This window comes from Ursus arctos, unplaced genomic scaffold (genome assembly GCF_023065955.2).
Source record: "Ursus arctos isolate Adak ecotype North America unplaced genomic scaffold, UrsArc2.0 scaffold_2, whole genome shotgun sequence".
In the NCBI taxonomy this organism is placed as follows: domain Eukaryota; kingdom Metazoa; phylum Chordata; class Mammalia; order Carnivora; family Ursidae; genus Ursus; species Ursus arctos.
This window is the reverse complement of record NW_026622874.1, coordinates 40,736,942-40,759,671: the sequence shown is the minus strand read 5'-3', so window position 1 is coordinate 40,759,671 and position 22,730 is coordinate 40,736,942. Positions and strand designations below refer to the sequence as shown.

Genomic DNA, 22,730 nt, shown 5'->3' with positions numbered 1-22,730 from the left:
CTGCCCTCCCCTCCTCCTGTCCCCCAAAGCCTCCGGGGATAGCCTCTATTAAAACCTTATCACCCTATTCTGTCCATCCACCCGCCTGCCTCCCCTCTGCTCAGTAAGCTGCGTGAACACAGTCCCTTCATCTTGCTCAGTGTCACAGCACATAACAAGTGTTCGATAAGTACTTGTCATGTGAATAAAGGAATGAAGACAGAAATTCAGGAAGTGCCGAATGAGATGTTCTCCTTACCAAAACAACCCTTCATGGATTCCTCGCCTATTTTCTTTGGTTGGCAATAATAATAATAATGATCCTGTGCCGGGCTCCATGCCAAGCATCTATACAAATATGAACCCATTTGATCCTACAGCAACTGACTCTTATCATCCTCATTTTCAATTGGGGAAACTGAGGTACACAGAGGTTAAGTGACTGGTGCAGCTAGCAAGTGCCAGAGCCAGGGTTGGTGCTAGTCTATGCTCTTAACCAACTGCACCCACGGCTTCTCGATAGCATGTTTAAGGTAAACAAGCCGGAATTCAGACCCGCCCGAGCCAACTATAATTTTGAAAAACCCTGAAACCAACAGAAATGAGCCATTTGGGGATCCTGCCTTGCTTTGGGTGCAGTCCTACCTTTGACTCCCACAACAGGGCAGAGAGGTCTATGGGCAGGCAGGGTCTGGGTACCCGCCAGGCAGGGCCCCTACCTCAGTATCCCCAGGGTCCAGAGGCCCCTCCGCGGCCGGCTCTGGCCTCTGAGGACCCCTCCTCCACTGCGCCCCACCTCACCTTGTCGCCGCTGCCCTCGGCCTCCTCGGCCAGGAGGTACACGTTGCCCCCGTCGGCCAGCAGCAGGGCCGTGTCGGTGGTGGAGGACGAGCGGGGGCGGCACTGGTGCTGGTGCAGGATGGCGGCCAGGCTGCTGTCCTGGGGGGCCTTGCGCAGCAGGTGGGGGCTGCCGCGCTGGGGCTCCAGGGAGCTGCTCTTGGTGCGCCGGCTGCCGCCCCCGCCGCCACCCCCCGCCGCTGCTGTGCAGGCTGGCGCCCCGCTTGATCGAGGGCCGGGAGCGGATCTGCTGCAGCACGCGGTTGAAGGCGGTGGGCCGCGCGGGCAGGTCGTGCAGGGACATGGCGTAGGAGACTCGGTGCATCTCCGGGGAGCGCTCCTTCTCGTCCGGGGAGTCATGGTCGGACATGCCCTGCTGCTGCTGCGGGGAATCCTGAGACGTCTGATGCTCCCTCTCCCGTGACCGGCGCCGGCTGTGGAACAGGTGCTTCAGGCCGTGGCCAAACATGGAGCCCTCGGAGAGCTGCTGGATTTTCTTAAGGGGGAGAGATGAAGAACGGTGGTGAGTGGAACACTCTGGAATGCCCAGTTGGTGAGGACAGAGCTGGGTGGGGAGAGGGTCTGTTCTTGGGAGACCGCTGGAGCTACTACAGCCGTCTGAATCTGGAAGAACCCTGCAAATGGCCTGTCATGCCTAAAAGCGCACCTTGCAGGAAGGTGGTACGCCCTGACCCACTCCTCTTGTAGTCCCAAAGAAGTGTACCCCCCACAACCCCCCACAGGACATTCGCAACCAATACATGGTTCAGGGTTACTGGGCATGATGTCCTGTGGCTAGCCTGGGGCTCGGTGGCACACACCAGTAGCACTTGGCTCCCAGGGGTTGTATCCGTCTGGACTGATCCCCCCACCACCACCTTCCGGTCCCTCCCTCTAAGTTAGGTGCTCCTTCAAGCTGTACTGGCTCTCTCAGACCACCAGGCAACCATTTCCAGAGACGCAACGCCCTCTGAGAAAATCAGGGCCATACTACTGCAGCAGACACAGCTAAGCGCCTACTGTATATTTGTTCCCCTTTCTTACCAACCAAACTGCCTGGCCTTCATGCACCTTGCTAAAATTCTTCCTTCATCACACTCCCTTGCAGCTAGGAGTAGCCACATGACAGCTTTAGCCAATGAAAAACAAGGTGAGAGTTTCTAGCAACACTTGCTTTCCCGATGAAGATCCTCGCCCTTCCTACTTCCTCCCGTCTGGAATGTAGACGTAACGTCTGGACCTGCAGCAGCCATCCTGCAAACACAAGATGACCGGCATGGTGATGAAGGGCTGCACGTACACGGGAGAGCCGCAAGCGACAGGCTTGGGAACGTGATAGCCCTGTGGTGCCACCAAAGCAGTTGTGAGTGCCTAGCTTGTGATTCTGGATGCATGAAAGAAATAAACCTATCTTTGTCTACAGAACTCTAGTACGATCTTCTGTTATGCGTAGCCAATCCGATTCCTTTTTTTAAAAAATTGTATTCTTTTCAGGTAATCTCTATACCCCACGTGGGGCTCGAACTCACAACCTTGAGATCAAGAGCCATATGATGCACCGAGTCTCATTTCTGAAATAGTTGGCAATAAAATAACCTTTACTGGAGCTTCCAGGTTGGTGAACACTTCCACACGCCAGGATGGTGGTGCACCCTAGTTCCATCAGGACAGAAGCTCCTGCCCTCAGGACCCTTCCGCACCTCGTCCCAGGTACCTCTCCATCTGGCTGGTCATCCGTATCCTTTAGAATACCCTTTATAATAAACTGGCAAACATAAATAATAAATAATAAACTTTACTTCTACGGGCATGTCTTGTAGCATGCTCGGTAATGTGACCACTTCTTTAGACTGTGGTTTCTAAATGAGTGTCTTTCCCCTCAGATTGGAGCAAACCGCTTAGGCCACAGAGCCCAGCGCTGCCCTGGCCCCGGCCTTCCCTCTCAGCTCTGCTGCTCCCAGGCAGGACCGCTCAGGCCAGGGCGAGACAGCATGTGGTCTAACTGCAGACAGCGTCGGTCAGGGGCTGGCTGATTGGGCCAGGCCGAGCCCCAGGCAGACAGCTTCGGAGCCAAAGGGGGACTGGGATGTGCGGGACCAGGTGAGAACCCACGCTCTGTAAGTCCTAAGAGGGAAACTCAGAACCCCGCCGTGTGGGGCTCGGGGGGCCATAGCAGGTCTTTGTCTGTGAGGAATGACCCATAATCTCATGAGACAAACTCATTTTTAAAAAACGGTTCGAAGAGACGGGGCGCCTGGGTGGCTCAGTCAGTGAAGTGTCTGCCTTCAGCTCAGGTCATGATCCCAGGGCCTTGCGATGGGCATCGGGCTCCCTGCTCGGCGGGAAGCCTGCTTCTCCCTCTCCCTCTGCCACGCCCCCCTACTCGTGCTCCCTCTCTCTTTCAAGTAAAGAAATAAAATCTTAAAAAAAAAAGTTCAAAGAGTTCCATGGACTGAATTTTCTTTTTTTCTAGAAACAAACTCACAGAGCAGAACACAGACCACGCAGAAACCAAGAAGAAAACCCCACGTTTCGATCCGAAGGAGCTGACCCAGCTCGCGCCGTTACGCCTCCGGATTGCTGGAGCGGCTGCGCTGACGTCTGGCTGTCGGGAACTACACTACCGTGTATTTGTGTAAAATCTAGGATTTTCGTTTTCGGCCTCATTGGCGTCTCCCCACCATCCCCGAAGTAGGCAGGGCCCTTCCATCACCCATTTCACAGACCGGATATGTCACCTCAGTGCAACTCGCCACGGACTCACGGTTTACGGTTTTCAAGGTGTTTTTCCTTCTCCATTATCTTACTTGATTTCCCCAGACGCTAATAAAAGCAACAGTAGCGACATTTCTACTTTTCGATGAGGAAATGAAGGCTACCACCACTCCTTCTCAAGAATTTAATTCTGGGGCAGCCCCGGCGACGTTAGGCTCCTCCGTGCCAGGCTCTCCCGCGGGAGGAACCATCCCCGCGGGGCCACCCGAGGCCGGGCCAGGAGGCCCACCTGCATCTGCTCCGGGCAGAGCCAACAGGGGCAGGGCAGACGGACTGGGGGGCATACTCTGCCATCGACTTGGAAATGGCCAGATCCTGCGGCCTCCAGGCCAGGAATGGCCAGGACCCTCCTTCCTCCTCTGGCCCAAGCCGATACCAGACCTCCCTCCAGGCATCACGGATGGGGCCAGCTGGCTCTGGCATTTGCCCAGCTGCTCCGGCCAAACAGTCGCATTCCATATTACACGGTGTCCTTCTAGCATTCCATTCCCGGTCTCTTTGTCTGCTCCCGACCACTTCTGACCCAGCTTCTCCAACTCCGAGGCCCACCTTCTAAATCTGCTCGGTTCGCCTCAAAAGACTCCCCTCGAGTTTCCCAGAGCTCAGAGCCATTTCCTCCTCCTGGGCCCCGGGAAACAGACAGAGGTGCTGCGGCCAGCAGCTGCCACTCTCGGCCCTATTGCCTGGAATCCTCAAATCCTTGGTCGGTTTATTTTAAAATCATACAGCATTTTTCAAAGCGCTTTCCAATTTATGTGGTCATGCGAACCTGATGCTCGCCTAACCCCAGGAGGGAGGACGGGACTAGTGTCAGAGTCTCCATTTTACAGACAAAAAAACTGAGGCTCAGCACAGCACAGTGGCTCATCCACGCTACACAGCCAAGCCTCCAAACTCCGGTCTAATTTACCTTCACTGGCTCACACATTGATTCCAAGACTAAAGCAGATGCAGTAAAAAAGTGTAAAAAAATAAAATATAAATAAAACAGATGCAGCATTTACGGGCATCCCAGAACAGTCTCATGGGCAGGAATAAAACAAACCCAAAACGCCTGGGCCGGGGGGAGAGGGGTCCCCCGACGGTGGTGGGCGATCTGCCCATGCTACATTGTAGGATGTGGGTAAGGGCTTTGACCACGTGGGCCTTCAGTTCACACCTTCCCCATCTGTTCTGCAGGTGAAGGAAAGCCACGGAGGGCGGCTGGATGACCGCAGGACCTTTGCCCCAGCAGCACCGAGGAGCCTGCTAAAGTCTGCAGGAGACATGAAGGGAAGAACAAAAAGGAAGTCAAAGAATAATGGGATGGGGGTGTTGCTCCAAATGAAGGGGTTTTCCCTCACTTACAAAGTGCCAGGCCAGAAAGCTGGGTGACACGGGAGCCGGGCTGCTTCTGCAGGTGTCAGAGAAGAGACGGTGAAGGACTTTTGACATATCGTGGTAAGTAAGTGTTCAAAAAAACAAAAACAAAAACTAAAACTAAAACCAACAACTCACTACATACACACAACCAGCCACAAGTTTTGGAAATGAGGAAAACCATGGTGACTAGCTTCAGGGAACTTGGCCACCGACGCAGCAGAAAGCACCACCTGCTCTGACTCACAGGTTCCAGCTACGAAATGTCACTGGCTTTTCCACACTGACTTTTGCTTTTCCCCAGCTGCCAGAAACCATTCTGGTGGCCAAACGAAGCCATGTACTAGAAGAGAGCTGAGATGTTTCGGAGTTAGGGGTGAGACATAAACAGAGTTCTCCCGATGTATTAGAACACGGGAGAACGATCCCGGAGCTGCCCGGAAGCCGGGAGTTAGCCAGAAAGGAGGGCGTCACGGGGCAGGTGCCGAAGCCCCAGGGCATTTGCTGTCCCCTCCCCTGGAACTATTTTTCAGGGCGGAGAGGACCCCCTGTGCTTGGGGTGCCATCATCCTCTCAAGAAGAAAGGGTGAACTGGATGATTTCTGAAAGAGCCTTCCTGAGAAGGCTGTGGTCTCTAAGCAGTTAGGCTTCATCCGTTTTCCTCCCTGGGTGTGGATCCCCCAAAGGGGAAGTGCGCCTCAAAATCTGCCAACGCAGCTGCGTGAGGTCAGAAGTAAACTGCTTCGGGGTACACTGTCTTTGGCACCATCTGGTTAAAAATAGCCGAAAGCGGCTTCTAATTCCTACAGGTCCCCGTGTTCTTAACTCCCAGAAAAGCTGCGAGGCTCTGAACAAGTCACACTAACCTACGGCTAATTACCCCAACCTGACAGTTCACCGCACATCCCTTCCTCCCACCTGGGTTCGGAACTCCCTCTGCCCCACCACAGCGTCGGCTGCGAGGGTTCAGTGGGGTGACTGGGTCACCGTGAGCCTTAGCAAGCCTAGGTCGCCAACGTTCCTCTATTTATAGGGTCTCTATGGAAACAGGGCCAGCATTAGAGAGCTAATCGCTGTCAAAACCCACAGAGTCCTACTCTCGGGATACAAAGTGGATTGTGGAAGTCTCCGGTTGCCCTAAAGAGTTTGGGGTGGGGAGCCTGGGGCTGGAGCGGGAGAGGAACCCTGGCCCCAGGTCTGGCATCCACGAGCATGATGCTGGAGAGAAGTGAGAAGCTGCCAGTGTTCCGGCCTGCCTGGCCTTTCTGTTAGAGACACAGTGATGAAAGATTTTTCGAATCACTTTTTTCTTCCCCAGCATCACAGCTGACACTTAAAAAAACAAACAGATCTCAACCCAGGGGCAAAGGATTTCCCCCTTCTCAATTTTATTTTATTTCCTCCTTCCTTCATCGCTTAGAGAATTCTGCCCCGTGCCAATGCAAGTCTGGGAAGGCGGCCGCATCCCCCGGGTCTCTAGGCAGAACTGACTCCACATATACCAGCACAGAAGATCTAAAAAGTTACCTGTGTGCCTCTTGGGGTGCCTCCCCACCCTTCCCTCCCTGCCCCCTCCATGAAGCCATCCCTGACCAGGTCTCACTGCCCTGCTCTGAGCTCCAGAGAGCTCATTACCTGCACCACTCACCTCGCCATTACTCATGTGCCTTGTGACACGGCTCTGAGTGCTCTCGCACGCTGTTACCCAACTTTCACCTGCTATGGGCAGAATCTTCCATGAGGCTATGAGCGAACGGACGGCAGGAGTTATATTACCTCTATCTTCGTGTCCCTAATATTACCTGGCGATTGCGGCATAATTATGTATTTTCTGAGCAGAAAATATCCGAGCCTACAAAACCCTCCTAAAAAGGATTTAATCCTCAGACCACGACCTTTCCCAGACATACAAAATGCTCAGACAGCTTTGTCTTGTGTCTAAGCCAGATCCCTCCTCCTGCAGTCCAAAGCCTTATCTTAGCCTATGCCATCCCAGTGCCAAGACCAAGCTGGCTTGGAAGGAGGGGAACAGAGACCCAGGAGCCTGAGTGCGTTCACTGTCTTCACACACAGCTCACGGGCTCACAAGCCAGCTTTGTTTTCCAGGGTGTACATGACTCGGTTAACTCAGATGGAATAAGGAGGCCTTCAGCCATTTGATTTGAAAAGTCAAATACTGCTTTTCCCACACAACCGCAAAACATACCTGCCGTCCCTCAACCGCTTTGCTCTAACTTCTCAACTTGGAGACAGGCTTAAGTGTTTGGCTGATAAAGGTGGACCTTGTCCAGTCCTGGCCTCCTTCTAAGAACGCACCCTCCTGGTCTGTGAGGATTTCAAAGGGAGAGGCTATTTCTTAGAGGAGAGATGAAAACAGAGAGGAATTTTGAGTCGGCCTCCAAAATTACCACAGGGAAGCCACCTGAGCTTTCTTTTCCCCAGCTCCTGACACACTTTTTTTTTTTTTTTTAACTTACACCCAAAATTCAGGTCTTAGCTGATGCTTCAATTCCTTTTTGAGGGAGAGGGAGACAGTGCTGTTCATGGGATTGGCTGCTAAGGACAGTTAGATACACGAAAAGAAACACATCCTGTAAATACGGAGCCTGCAAGACAGTTCCCACCAGAACCACGAGGGCACGAATTCATCTAGAGCCCCATATGAGGCAGGGGGACGGACAGCTGCCTTTGCCACACGCTTTCCCATCGGTCACCAGTTTCTCCGGAGCCCACATACACAGCCGCTCCGAATATTACCGAAGGCAGAGGGGGTGGGAGTGGAGCAACCTTGGGGCTCAGGACCCCCTGCCCTCCGCGCATTAGGTGCTGTGGGGTAAACCCCAGGCCAGCTCAGCATTCCTGCCGCCCCTGCACTGTCCCTGACGACGTACAGGGCTGGGACAACAACTACATTCTAGTCAAGTAGAACCCTGGGCCCACAAAGCCCCTGGCACTTGCTAGCCCACTTCCCCCATTTAGAAAGCCCCTCTCTTACTTGGTCATTAACGTCCTACTCTCTCTTTAATCTCTTGCTCTAGGGGCTCCCGGGTGGCTCAGTCGGTTAAGTGTCTGAGTCTTAATTTCAGCTCAGGTCATGATCTCAGGGCCGTGGGATCGAGCCCCGCATCAGGCAACATGCTCAACCCAGAGTCTGCTTGTCCCTCTCCCTCTGCTCCTCCATGCACACGTGTTCTCTCTCTCTCTCTCTCAAATAAATAAATAAAATCTTGTAAAAAAATATCTTGCTCTCAGTCCATCACTTCTGATCAGCCCCATGTGTTGCGGACTCCGTCAAATGATGCTCCTCTGATGGACGATTTTCTTGCAGGGATCTCATCCTGTTTGACGGGGGCTCACCTAGAAGGCCGGGGTACTTCTGCTGCCAAAGAACGAATTTCTCCTTCCCCTGGTCCTAGGTCTACAGCAATCCTACTTCCCTAATGAAATCTATCCTACCCCTAGTCGAGCCTGAACGTATCACCTCTAACGCAGAACTAGGAGAAGGCCACACAGAGTCCATTCTATCACCAGACCCTCCCCTAGACTCCCAGAGCACACACACTCCTTCACCCACAGTCCCGTGAAGTAGCTTGTCTTCTCCCCCACTGACGAAGCGGAGGCCCTGAAACCCATCAATCTGATCAAGAGCCATAGCCTTAAAAAAACAAAAAAAAACAAAAAAACAAAGCAAAAGAGAAAAATAAGGGGCACCCGGCTGGCTCAGTTGATAGAGCATGCGACTCTTGATCTTGGGGTCGTGAGTTCAAGCCCCATGTTGGGTGTAGAGCTTACTTTAAAAAAAAAAAAAAATTAAACAAATAAAAGAACAGAAAAACAAGCAGGGGCTTTTGGGAATGTCAATGTTCTCTTTCTTGACTTGGGTAGTAGGCAGATGGGGTGTCTGTTTTGCTGCTGTAAACTGTACATACATGTTTTCAGACGCTTTTCCATACATGTCCTATTTCACAGTTTAGAACAGTGCCTTTCCCACTGAAGTTGCTCAGTATCTTTGACTCCTGACCCCTTCCCCATGGACTCTCTATACAGGAGTGCCGAAGGAACACGGGCCATTCACGAGGGGCTCACGTACCCGTGCTCACCAGGGAAGGCAGTGAGCCAGCAAGGAGAACCACACATTCTCCAGCTGGGACGTCCCCCCAGCTATTTGGCTTCTCTTTGCTTTTTCTCATCTCCACTGTGAACAGGCATGAAGGCCAATGCATGGTGTGAATGAGAGAACATGAGCTGGAACCCACATGAGTCTTGAGTCCAAAGCACTTCGAATCAGGACTGTAGTAACGGACCTCAGGGCATACGTTTTTTTCTTCCGGGGAAAAATAAGAATAGTGCCTAGAAATCCCTGGGGAAATTATTCACAGGGGCTTTTGGGAGGGGAAAAGAACATCAGGGGGAGGACTCTGGCCAGCACACCCAGAGTCTTCCTTTTCAGGAAGGGCTCGATTCTTCTGGCTGCAGAAGGGGTGGAAGAGGTGCTGAGGTTGGTGATTTCCTCCTTGTCTTGAGGCTTCTAGAACTCAGGGACAGAACCAGCTGACTCTTAGGCTTAGCCATGCATCCCAGGCCTCAGCAACAGCTACCCCATGCTGTATTGTTAACAGGAATGTGCACCCGGGGTTCCTTTCTGCAGTTTCCCCGGAGCTCCTCCCCACGCCCATTCTCACTGGAGCTGGGTTTTCTTGCTAGAGAATTCTGGTGTCCTTTGGGTTTGCCAACTCTCTCTGTTACCGCTCTCCTGGCCTGTCCTCCCAACTAGCAGGGAATGTGGTAGCAGCACACAATGAGGACAAATGAATCAAGACATGAACCGAAGTGGTTAAAGAGGACTTCCAGGCCACCAGGGGCTGGGCAATGGGACTCTGGATTGTGGGTTCCTATGTAGGGAGTGTCATATCAGTGTGTGGAGCAGCGAAGAAGGCCCCCAGGTACCCACATGAGCCTCCTGTACAGCAATGTCCCTTTCCAGGTGATTTTTCAGTAGCAATTATATAATTGCTCCTTTAACACTGCGGTGTAACTATTTTTCCTTCTTTTCACTGGCCCTCCCACCCCATCATCTCGGATCCCAGACCACTGTAGCAGAAATTCACAGTGCAGAGTAACAGGCTCCATGACACTGAAGGACTGTGGGGAGAGGCCAAAGGGGCCTCTGGAACCTGTGGCTGCCACTAGTTTGGGCATTCAGATTGCTTTGGCAGGGGCGCCTGGGTAGCACAGCGGTTAAGCGTCTGCCTTCGGCTCAGGGCGTGATCCCGGCGTTATGGGATCGAGCCCCACATCAGGCTCCTCCGCTATGAGCCTGCTTCTTCCTCTCCCACTCCCCCTGCTTGTGTTCCCTCTCTCGCTGGCTGTCTCTGTTGAATAAATAAATAAAAAAAAAAAATCTTAAAAAAAAAAAAAAAAGATTGCTTTGGCAAAGACTAAAATCCCCCCAGCCCCAATCGCCATGGGAGGTACTTCTGATAAAGCCTCTTATTTTTTTGCCCCTTTCTCAAGATGATTCCCTCCAAGGCACTTAATCTATCACAATGCCTGGAGTTGTCACAAGAAAACACAAGTGGAACCAAGGGACGCAAAGTCCCTATCTCCAAAGTTTAAAAGGAAAACAAAACCAGAGCTGCTGATCCTCCTAGGCCAAACACAGGTGTGGGGCAGGCAGATGTTACAAAAAAATTAAACCCGCCCCTTTCTGGTACCACCAGCAAATCCAAAACGAGCCTGCTTCTATCCAGTGCTAGAGCCAGTCATGGAGTTTTTCCATCATTGGAAAACTGTTCCACCATTGGTAAACAACTTTTCCAGCCCTGGAAACCAAGTTTGGACACACTTCAATATTCCTATTCCTTTTTCCCAGAAAAAGGCTCAGAAAAGTTGAGTGGTTTGCCTGAGATCACACAGCAAATCAAATCCTGATGGCCCCCAAGTTCATATCTGGTTCCAAAGTCCCTACCTTGTAAACATGCTTTGATAAAGCAGACAGAGATAAACAGGAAAAGGCCGGACTGGTCTCCCCTTGCTCCCACTGAGCAGCAGCTCTGTTTTCTCCTCCTTGTTGCCAGCCTGGGTCCACAAGGCTGCAATCTACCTCAGTGATATGTTTGGGGGGGAGTGAAGCTCCTTTTCTCACATTGAATCTCAATTCTGCTTCAGGGAAGTTCAGCTGCTAATATCAGGTGTGGAGTTGCTGTGTCTGCCCTAACCACAACGAGGGTGTCGCCAAAAAAAAAAAAAAAAAAAAAAAAAAGGTGAAGAAGAGAGAGAGAGATGATACAGGAGGGTGAAGATGAACGAGCTTTTAAGGCAGCATTATCTACAGAGACAAAGACACCGCAGCCCCCACGCCACCACCAGCCCACCTTCGCTCATGTAGGCAACCGAGGGAAATTAATGGAGCTGGCAGTTTCCACTGCTGGCCTGAGCTGGAGAGTGGGGGAGTTTCCAAGGCAGCTTCTCGTCAACTCAGGGCAAGGGTCCCATCTGGCCATGGGATTGGGGTTTGCTGGCCAGACTCATCTCGGCGGGGCCCAGAAGGAGGCTGAAGTCTGCAGCAGAAGGCTCCCCTCCTTCCCACACTCACATTAAGGGCACCCATTTCCGTTCATCATCCCACTGAGAATAGGAGCCACACCTCTTGACCACCCAGGGTGGGCTCAGAGGGGACAGCTGGGGCAGGCACCAAGGACTCCCTGGGCCTGACTGAAAGCACAAGCCTCCCGTGCGGGGCCTCTCCAGCGGAGCTCATCTGCAGACATAAGGCTTGCCCCCCACCTCTGAAAAGGGCAGCCGCAGCACCAGAGGTCACACTCACATAACTACCACGGTTTTCCTGGAGTACACACAAGGAGCTAGCTCCTTCCTACCCCTTCCTACCCCTCCCCAAGACACACAGACAGGTAACACACACAGGTAAGAGCACACTCACCTGCGCTCTGACTTCCTGACTGAGCGGCTCAGGCCAAACGAGGAATGTCATTGGCTTATTCTGATAAGCTCCTTAGTGGCTGCTGCCATAGGCTACAGGCTTTATTTAACATCATGGAGTCCTTTTGCTCCCCTAGCCCAGACCTTGCACCCCCTCTGGAGAATATCTCCCCTGAGGCATCAATCTCCAAGGCATCTAAGTTGCTTCCTTGGGCTGACATCTCGCTCAGCCCCGCGGTGAGCCGGCTTGCCAATCCTAAGCCTGCAGTCCCTGTCGGCAGTTCCAGCAAAGGTGCATTATTTATCCCGGCTGCTGCTTTAATTAATATAGAGACATATTCAGCATAGCTCGACAATTGTCTCGGCCACCGCAGGCCGGAAAATAAAGGACTCCCAGCTGCATGTGATCGGCTCTTTCAGAGTCTGGTTCTAACTGCCGGCTCAGCATGTGTGCCCCAAACCAGCCCAAGCACCGCTTGGCCACCTGTCAGTTCTCCACCCTGGGGGTTGGTTCAGCAGGCAGGCAGGGATCTCCAAGCACTAGCTTAACCTCTGGCTCCACCTAACGGCAAGAAATCCACACTCCCCTTTCACAGATGGACAAACTGAGCTTCATCCAGGAAGGTCCCAAAAGGAGGAAGCTAATTCAGCAAAGGAAATGAATGGTCCTCTGCTTTGGCCTCCCACGCTGCAATTTTCTTCCCCTGCCATCTTACAGGAGGGAAAGTGATGTCAACTTTTTAGTTAGCATCTTGGATTTCTCCAGCCCTTTGTCTGCGAACAGCACTTCACACACATTATTCAAAGAATCTCGGGTGGGTGAGTCACTAGAACGTCTGCTGATAATGAGGAACAAACACAGAGGCCTGAAATGGAGCTGAAAGACGGAGGCACAAATGGTACCTGACGTCCAGCCCAGGGTTCTGGCCGAACATCCTCTCTGACCTTTGCCTGGCTTCCCCATCACTTGCATCCTGTGAAAGCACTTCTGCGTGGGGCGGGGAAAGCTAAGTCGCCGACTGGGCTTGCCAGGGGACGGTCTGCGCTCACCTTTAAATCAGGAGGCTTGCTTCGGGGCCCCGGGTTGGGCGCCGCGGCGGCGCTCGCATCTGAAGTTGGCCCGCCTGCAGAGTTAGCACCCGTGGCCTCCCCAGGCCGGAGGTCCGCGCCCGGCAGGTGGCCAGCGGCATCTTCCAGCCCAGCTCCATCCTCCTCGCCCTGCTGTTGCTGCAGCTCGTCCGATTTGCACCTCTTCATGGTGTATGTGGGTCGGCAAGGGGAATCTGTCCTTCCAGCGCGCCGTCTTGGGGGAGACCGCACCCCCTCATACACTCAGAAAATGAGGCCCGGGGTCTAAATTGGTAACGACGGGGCGGGGTGGGGGTCGGCGGGTCACAATTTCTTGAATTAAAAAATAAATCTTTTTAAAGGAGGGTGAGGGAGGGGCGAGGACACGGAGCCTTGGTTACAGCCTGGAATAGTTCATTCCGACCTGGGGAGCGGAGGCAGGTCACAGTCGAGGCTGGGCAGCAGGAGTCCTTGGGCAGTCATTGGAGCGGGAGGAGGAAAACAGCCCCCGGCCCCCCAAACTTTCTGCTCCAGGGCGCAGGCAGGGCGGAGGGGAGCTGGGCGGCACCGCGCATCCCTCCCGGCGGGCCGGGCTGCTGGGCGAGGCAGGGCACCGGGCAGCCGGCCGGGCAGGTCTTCGGCGGCCGCCCTCGGCGCGGGCTGCGGCCCCCGGCCCTGCCGCCGGCCCCCGCCCAGCATGGGCCGGCCGCCGAGCCCGCAGCGCGCCCGGCCCCCTCCCCGGCCGCGCGCCCCGCTCCCCGCCCGCCGCGCAGCTTGCTGCAAAGCCGCGACCGCGGCCCGAGCCAGCGGCGAGCGCGCAACCTACCCCGCCCGCTGCCTCCGCCCGCGAGCGGGGAGGCGAGACAAGGAGCGAGTGACAACGGCAACGGGCCAATGGGAAGCCCGGAGGGCTGAGGGGGCGTCGCGCGGCCACGTTTTTAGGGTTGGTTGCACCGCGCGATCCCCCAGGAGAGGTCTGGAGGGCTCTGCTGCTGCGTTTTGGCATTGCAGAGAGCCGGCCGCGGAGCAGAGGCGGGGCGGCGCGCCACCCCAGGCGCGGTCTTGGCAGGAGCCGGAGGGACCCTCCCAGAAAAGGCTCTCTCGGGATTTCCCCCACCCACTCGTTTTATTTGACAGGGAGGGGGCGAGATAGGGGTGTTTATCATCACTGCATTTTGCTCTAACTTTGCACATTACGTGTGTACAGCCCTTCATCGAGGGAGCTACTGATCCCCTCTAGGATACACGGTCTGAAACAAGCCTACGCCTATGTTCAGAGCTGCAAATGGCAGAGGGAGGGGGTGATCTTCTGTCCCTTCACCCATTCTCCCACTTTAAGTAGCTATCGCATGTGAGTTAACTTTATGCTCAGAAATTAGAACGTATTAGATTATTTAACACAATAATGCAAACTATGAAAAGGCTTTTAAATAAGAAGGGGTGTTAATGGTAGGAGGTTGATACATATGGAAGAGAAGAAAAAGAATGCAACTTCTTTTTCCCATGAATCTCGGCCAAACTGTGGTAGTAATCTGGAGGCAGAAGAGAGTAAATATTGGGGCTACCAAGATATGGAACAGAGTAATAACAACTCCATCTGAGTGTCTACTGTGTGCTTACTAGGGATACGATCATTTGTGCCCATCCAGCAGCCTAGACCAATGGTTCTCAAAGGAGGAACCAGTAACATCAGTATCACCTGGAAACTTGACAGAAATACAAATTCTTAGACACCAGCAAGACCTACAGAATCAGAAATAGCCCAGAAGTCTGGGTTTTTAATTTTTTTAAACATTTATTTATTTATTTATTTATTTATTTATTTATTTATTTGAGAGAGGGAGGGAGCAGTGAGGAGGGGCAGAGGGAGAGGGAGAGAGAATCCTAAGCAGACTCCCCTCTGAGCGTGGAGCCCTACGCAGGGCTCATCTCAGTTCCCTGACATCACGACCTGAGCTGAAATCAGAAGTCGGGCGCTTAACCGACTGGGCCACCCCAGAACCCCCAGAAGTCTATTTTGACAAGCCCTCTAGGTAATGCTGATGCAAGCTCACATCTGAGACCCATTTATTGACTTAGACTGTAGTGAAGGGGCCACTCAGTCTGTGAGTCACAGTGATGATCCCTAAAGCGTTTTACAGTTTACCAATCGCTTTTACACCCATCATGCCATGCTAGCCTCGCTCCAGTCCTACCAGGCTATGAGCTTCTTGACTCTGCTCTGTCCTTTTCCCCATTCCAACCACTCATTTGAATGTGTATCCTAGAAGAGCCTAAGTTGTTAAGAATTTACTTCAGTCAGACAGCTACTTTCTAAACTAGGCAGTTCCGTTTTTAGAAGACAGGAATTTAGGATGGGCTGGGAACGCAGAACCACCCCCTACATTCACTACACAGTATCAGGCACAACGCAGAAACACAAAGCTTCCCTGGCACTCTGCTGTTAGCATTTTCGATGATGAGGGAAAGACAGAATGCCCGTGAAGACTGTGGCAGCACTAAGCAGAAACAGTGGGAGCAGATTCTCATGTGTTGAATGTCAGACAGAATAGTCTGCTGTCCTCTAGCTGACTCCTGACTCCCCCTACAGAAGTGTAGGGACTCCTACAGATCTTGGCAAGTCTTAGGCTGGGAGGTAAAAAGGTAAATTGCCTTGGGCAAATGGTGAGCTTGCGTTCCTGAGCTGGCTAGAAGCTGGAAAAAAAGTGGAGGGAGTCATTGTGAGGTTTTAAGAAAGCAGAGACCAGGGATGCCTGGGGGGCTCAGTCGGTGAAGCATCTGCCTTCAGCTCAGGTCATGATCCCAGAGTCCTGGGATTGAGCCACATGTCGGGCTCTGTGCTCAGTGGGAGCCTGAATCTCCCTTTCCCTTTGCCTGCTGCTTGCCCTGCTTGTACTCTCTCTTTCTGTCAAATAAATAAATAAAATCTTAAAAGAAAGAAAGAAAGCAGAGACCATCGTCATTTGAATTATGCTCCATTTCTATACTAGGTTGAAGTTGGCCTTAAATATGATTTTTACGTGACCACACACACATAGCATGATGGCCAAATTTCCTATTTGTGGACCTATTTAGCAAGGTGTTGTGCAGGTCAACAAAAAAGTCTGTGGTGTGTTTCATGAAATCAGCTAATGCTGTATATTCCATTTTGGAAAGGCAGTGCTGCATAGGGTTACGAGCTCTAGACTCTGTGGCCACACCGCTTGGGGACAAATCCTGCCTCTGTTCTCCACTCACCATGTGACTGGGGCCAAGTTATCCAGCCTCTTTATGCCCCAGTTTCCTAATTTGGAAGTTAGGATCATGAGAGTACCTGTCTTATAGGGTGTTGGGTAGTAAATGTAAAGCATTTAGACTGAGCGCCATAGCTATTATCAGAGACGCCATCCAGCTTCAGAAGTCTTACACGTTCCACTTCGAGGGTTCTAACCTTGTTTCTTACCCATTCCAACTTTTTCTGAGGTCTTATTATAGAATGAATCTAGTACTGCCAAAGAAGGTTGGGTGGGAAGTCTGTAAAGACACCTGTGTGACTTGCAACAGCCAGTTTGAAGCTGATGGCAGATTTTCATTAGCCGTAGTAAATTCCTGAGTACCTAAGATAAATACAACTTGAAAGGACTTTGATTGAAATTCTGTTTAAAGGATCGATCCTTCTATTTTTCTAGGCTTCTTTGGAAAAACACAGGAACATAGTATGTTTTGATGCTCAAGATAAGACAAAAATTTGCAGATTCACAATGCAAGAGATTATATTTAGTATGTAAGAGTAGCATTTTCCATTCTGCTTTGATACCACTAGTTAATTGCAAATAAATAACATGGTGTTGCGGGAAGCACACAGGTCTTGCTGTTAGACCGTCCACGTAAGAATTCCGGTTCTGTTACTCCCTGTGTGTTCTTGGGCAACCACTTAACTTCTCTCGCCCTTGGCTTTCTTATCTCTAAACAGGTACTAATAATATCTATCCTCACATGGTTATCCTAAGGATAAAACTAGATAAGCGTGTGAAAACATTTCACCCATAGATGTGCTCAGTAAACCTGAATGAAACACAAATAATTAACAAACTTATCTAAGCCCCCAGTCTGCCACATGAAAAAAACAGAATTGTTCCATTAAGCTTAATGCTTTTTGTGAAAGGAAATCCCAGCAAGGCTAATGACAGGGGGCACTCCTGGTAGGATCAAATTTGCCAAACCAGTAAGTGTATAAACAAGAAGGATAAAGATCAGGGATATGGAATCCTGTTTCCTTGTCAACAGCCAGTTCAATTAGCTTGATAAACGGAAGAGGCTTTAATTGTAGAGGATAAAGTGCCAAGATCAACAGGTAAACATAGAGTAGGGTTTGTTTTTTCTTTTTTCAAAAGGCTTTTCTTCATGCCATTAGCAAGGGGTTTCCAGATTATCTAAGAAAAGTCTGTCTCCTACTCCGTAGGAATTCTTTAAAAAACACTTTAAACATCAAATGGGTAATAGTGGTCAGCTATTGTAAGATTTAACATACTAGGGAGAGTGCTTTGCTTAGAAGGTAAAAGTACACTCTACTGAGACCGGATGTAATAATTTCCATCACTGTATTTTGATACCAACATCATTATAAATATTCCTTTGTTAATGTAATTTTCCTCCCTTTCTTTTAGAGATTTCCACTTCCACTCAATGCTCCTCTTAAAAGAAATTGGGTTCCGTTGGATTAGGAGAAGTAAACTATGCAAATAATCGTCAGGGAGATTGGCCGGATTGTCGATGACATCACCATCCCACCACCTAAATACAGGCGTTTTATTGGCTCTTCTAAGAGGCAGACAGGACCAGGAAGGCTCTGTCTGCATCACTCGTGAGTTGGAGAAAGCTCTGAGTCTATACTAAATTTTCTTGTTTTTTACTTAAAATGTACTCAGAATCATTATCCATATATTATTACATCTTCCATGTTATTCCACATGGAAATATGTCTAAGGAAATATTTTAAGTGACTACTTATCCATTCTATCAAGTGGCTATATCATGATTTATTTACCCACCATCTACCTTATTCTTAGATACTTAGGTGTTTGAATTTTTTGATTCAGAAATAAAACCGTAATTACTATTTTTATTCAAAAGTGTATGTGTTATTTCCTCCATAGCACAGAATCACTGATACCTAACTGGCAATGTTTTAAAAGAGTGACACCGAACAGATTGCCATTCCTGTGTCCCTTCCTATCTGAGACCTGCACGGGAGATCCCAGTGTCGGGCTCATTCCTGGGACTGGTAAATCTCCTCTCTGTAGTAGAAAAGGCTGGACGTTCCTGCATTTCATTTCAGGTACGATGCATATTCTTCGTTCTGGATGCTTGTTGCTCTTTGGGAGGAAGGTCACAATCATCATGGCTATGAACAGAGGAGGTTTGTGAAGTGGAAGCTTAAACCCTGATTGTACTGCTCTGTGTGAAAGCCTGGGACTGGTAAAATGGTTGCTTTGTGTCCTTTTCCATCTCTATAGGGAATCCATAGAAAACCTCTGGACAATCTGTTACTTAAAGCTGAAAAAGCTCGACCTCAAAAAAATAATAAAATAAAAGAAGAGAAAATATCAGCTTTGCTCAGAGAGAATCAGTGGTTTATTATTTTACGTATGAAGACAGATATCTATGGCAGTTGTAACTATTATTCTACGTGGTACTTTAAGATATGATAATAAGAAGAAGGCAGTTATGCACTGAAAGAGAACTCAGGCGTTGTGCATTTTGCTAGGAACCTTATGAGCACTCGCTTACTTAATCCCCACAACAGCTCTGCAAGGTAAATATTATATCCACTGTACAAACGAGAAAACAGGCTCAGTGGGATTCTAGCACTTTCTTTCATAGGCCTGAGGTCTGCACCCTGCTCTGTCTGGCTCTAAACGTGAAAAAGCCCAATAGCTCACCCTTCACAGCTACAATTCTGAGCCACTCCTGTGGTAAAGAATCTATCAATGAGTACTAGTCTACAGTTAAATACATCTGCGTTCATTCAAACATATTTATGAAACACATGTCAGGGACAAAGGCTTGACAAGATGCCTGTGGAAGATAGAGAACCAGAAAAGACGTGGGCCCCTGCCTTTGGACTTAAAGTCCAGGTGGGGAAATAAAAGGCACAAACAAAATGTAAAACAACAAAAGATTGAAATGGTGATGTGTGTCAACATTCCAAGGGGGAAATAATTAAGTCCCCCAGTGCAGAGGAGAGAGAGGTCTCTACAAGGGACTGAAATGACTCTGAGAAAGGAGTGTTTACACACATTCATCCGTATCACGAGTGTTAAAAGAATAAAATGCTTTAGGATGATTCAGAAGCCTTTAAGTAGGTAAGAACTATGTAAGTCATCTTTAAAAAAAAAGATTTTATTTATTTATTTGAGAGAGAAAGAGAGAACACACACAAGCAGGGGGGAGGGGCAGAGGGAGAGGGAGAAGCAGACTCCCCACTGGGCAGGGAGCCTGATGGATGTGGGGCTCAATCCCAGGACCCTGAGATCAGGACCTGAGCTGAAGGCAGACGCTTAACCAACTGAGCCACCTAGGCCCCCCAAGTCATCTTGAAAATAGAATCATTCAATATTCGGATCTCTTTAATTTTACATCTGCATATTATAGAGTTTTTATGGCGTATTTGTGATGGGAAAAACATTTTTTTTTCTTTTTCTTTTCTGAGACCGTAGGACAGTGTTTTTCAAAAAGGATCATTCATGGTTTGCGAGCAACATAAATCACCTTGGGATTTAGTTATATATTCAGATCCCCAGACCCTACACCAAAGGGATAGAAACAAAATTTCCAGGGGTTGGGGGGAGCCTGAAAACCTGCACTTGAAACAAGGGTCCTAGGGGATTCTTATGCACAGTGAAGTTAAGAACCCCTGATGTAGGGGAAGACTTAGTTGATCACACTTACTATTTTTTTTATTCAATAAACATGTAGATTTATTTTAAATCAGAAAAATATGGAATGCATCACAAATTTGCATGTCATCCTCATGCAGGGGCTGTGCTGATCTTCTCTGTATCGTTCCGATTTTAGTATATGTGCCGCCGAAGCAAGCACAGTTGATCACATTTATCGATAGATTTGTGGATTAATAAAATCTTCCGGGGTACCTGGGTGGCTCCATCGGTTAAGCGTCTGACTCTTGATCTCAGCTCAGGTCTTGATCTCAGCGTGGTGAGTTCAAGCCCTGCCCCGGGCTCCACGCTGGGTGTGGAACCTACTTACAAAAAAAAAAATGTAACGGTGTTTAAAAATAATAGTATCTGGGGCGCCTGGGTGGCACAGTGGTTAAGCGTCTGCCTTCGGCTCAGGGCGTGATTCCGGCGTTATGGGATCGAGCCCCACATCAGGCTCCTCTGCTATGAGCCTGCTTCTTCCTCTCCCACTCCCCCTGCTTGTGTTCCCTCTCTTGCTGGCTGTCTCTATCTCTGTCGAGTAAATAAATAAAATCTTAAAAAAAAAATAATAGTATCTGCTATTTATTGAGCACTTACTATTTGCCTGTCGCAAGCTCCCATCTGGGCTATAAAACAAACTTTGTAGGTAAGTTTATAACCTCCTTTTCGCAGATGGGAAACTGAGGCTCAAAGAGTTATTAAAACTTCCCTAACGGGCGCCTGGGTGGCACAGCGGTTAAGCGTCTGCCTTCGGCTCAGGGCGTGATCCCGGCGTTGCAGGATCGAGCCCCACATCAGGCTCTTCCGCTGTGAGCCTGCTTCTTTCTCTCCCACTCCCCCTGCTTGTGTTCCCTCTCTCGCTGGCTGTCTCTATCTCTGTCGAATAAATAAATAAAATCTTAAAAAAAAAAAAAAAAAACTTGCCCGAGGTCACCTGACTCGGAAGAGCTAGCCCAACCAGTTCTGCTTGCCTTCAGTGTCTCCTCCCACAATGCCCACCGCACTGTCGCTTAGGCTATGCTATGGCTACACACTTGTTAATAATAACAACAGTTATCATTTGAGTGCCTTTTGTGTGCCATATAATTTTAGCCTGAACCTTTCAATAAGTCCAAATGGTACTTTGCCATGTACGGTAACTAAGAGGCAGAGATATTAGTATATCTCTCAAAATTACCTTCCACCCGTTGAAACAGGGCTTTCTTATTCTGGTAGGACTTTTCCTCATTTTTACTTCCTCTCGACTGTTTCTAAAACCCTTTTCGGCTCTGTAGGGACTTCCTGTCCTTGGTGTAATATATCCTGACCCTTTGGCACCTAGTTTGGAATGGCAAACCAAGATTGAAGTGTAGGCTTTCTCACAGCCTCTACACCTTTTCCCAACACGGGAATGGAGAGCTATGGTCTGAATCAAGAAACAAGAGTCAGTTGCTGGAAAAACCTGCCGATCTTGTGACTACAGAAAGAAAAAGACAATTTAATTAAGGAAGCCTTTCCCGGGAAGGGGGGAATCACACTATCCCATGTGAGATCTTATTCTGGATTATGTCATAAATCATTTTCAGAGAGTCTCATATGGCCCCGGGGCATCCCCAAGCAGCTAGAGGGACAAAGGGCTGTTTTCATTGGTGAGTCCACCCAGTCTTGCCTTATGCCTCTCACAGGGTACTGGTGAAAGAAGATAATATTCTCTTTCAAGATGCAATGACTTAGTACAATTCAGTAACATAAATAGCTAAAAATATATAAATGTCTATACCCTTTTACCCCTTAATACCTTCCTGGGAAAGAATTCAAAAGAAGAAAACAAAGCAACAACACAACAGAAAAATATATAAAGCAGCATTGTTTACAGCAGTGGAAAACCTGAAATGACCTACATGCCCAAGAATAGGAAGTGGGTGAGTAACAATGGTGTAAGAATGCAAAGGAATGTTAGCTGCTGTTGAGAGATCCGTATGATAAGTATATAGAAACACAGAAAGCCTTCTTTAAGTAACATAATATGAAAGCATTAGAATGGGAAATTGTCTTGAGCTAGATAGAATAAGAAGTCAGACAAACATATGTTTTTAACTATACGGACAAATCACTTAACCTGAGTCTTAATTTCCACATTTATAAAACAAAGATAAAATATCCATCTTTCCAGGGTCATTGTAAGAACTAAAGTTGATACAAACCATGGATAAAGATGGGAAGGAAGTACTAAGCAATAATTGCAAGTTTTATGCTAGGATATGGGACCATTGAAAATTTTATTTGGAAAGTACTTATTTTTTTAGTATTTTATTTTTATTTTTATTATTTTAAGATTTTATTTATTTATTTGAGAGAGAGTGAGAGAGAACACTTGAGCACAAGCAGGGGGAGAGGCAGAGGGAGAGGGAGAAGCAGACTCTCTGCTGAGCAGGGAGCCCAATGCGGGGCTCGATCCCCGGATGCTGGGATCATGACCTGAGCTGAAGGCAGATGCTTAACCAACTGAGCCACCCAGGCGCCTCAGAAAGTACTTATTTTTATGACGCATTAAATGTTTTATTATTTTCCTCCTTTCTTCCTCCACACCCTTTAAAAATTGCATACTCCCTATGTAGGAAATGTCTGCACATGTCATCAGAAAACTTGCCTAAATGGATCATTTAAGACCTATTGGGGAAGGGTCCTAAATCCGTGCATCTGGAATCAGCTCTAGGAAAATGAAAGGAACCCCACACGCTGACATATAGAAGGGTGGCTCAGCCAGGTTCCAGGGCCTGTTTTCAAAGCACTTAGTTTATGTGATGCTTGTTAGATAGAGGTCTCTCTCTCTACAATTTGGGGGTGGGGAATCTTCTCATGACCAGGATGCCT

At 49.3% G+C, this 22,730-nt stretch overlaps 1 protein-coding gene and 1 non-coding gene across 2 annotated transcripts in view; both read right to left on the bottom strand.

The window, feature by feature from the left end:
• TMCC2 (transmembrane and coiled-coil domain family 2) overlaps positions 1–13,592 on the bottom strand; it is a 38,576-nt gene extending 24,984 nt beyond the window's left edge. The window contains 3 exon segments of the mRNA XM_026480521.4: positions 781–1,014; positions 1,016–1,312; positions 12,940–13,592. Of these exon segments, the coding sequence (XP_026336306.3) occupies positions 781–1,014; positions 1,016–1,312; positions 12,940–13,146 (738 nt within the window). The 5' untranslated portion in view covers positions 13,147–13,592.
• A 6,338-nt stretch (positions 13,593–19,930) lies between these two features.
• LOC113242615 (U6 spliceosomal RNA) lies at positions 19,931–20,037 on the bottom strand. Its single transcript, XR_003311988.1, has one exon. It is a non-coding gene; the product is annotated as a U6 spliceosomal RNA (small nuclear RNA).
• Between the last annotated feature and the right edge of the window lie 2,693 nt (positions 20,038–22,730).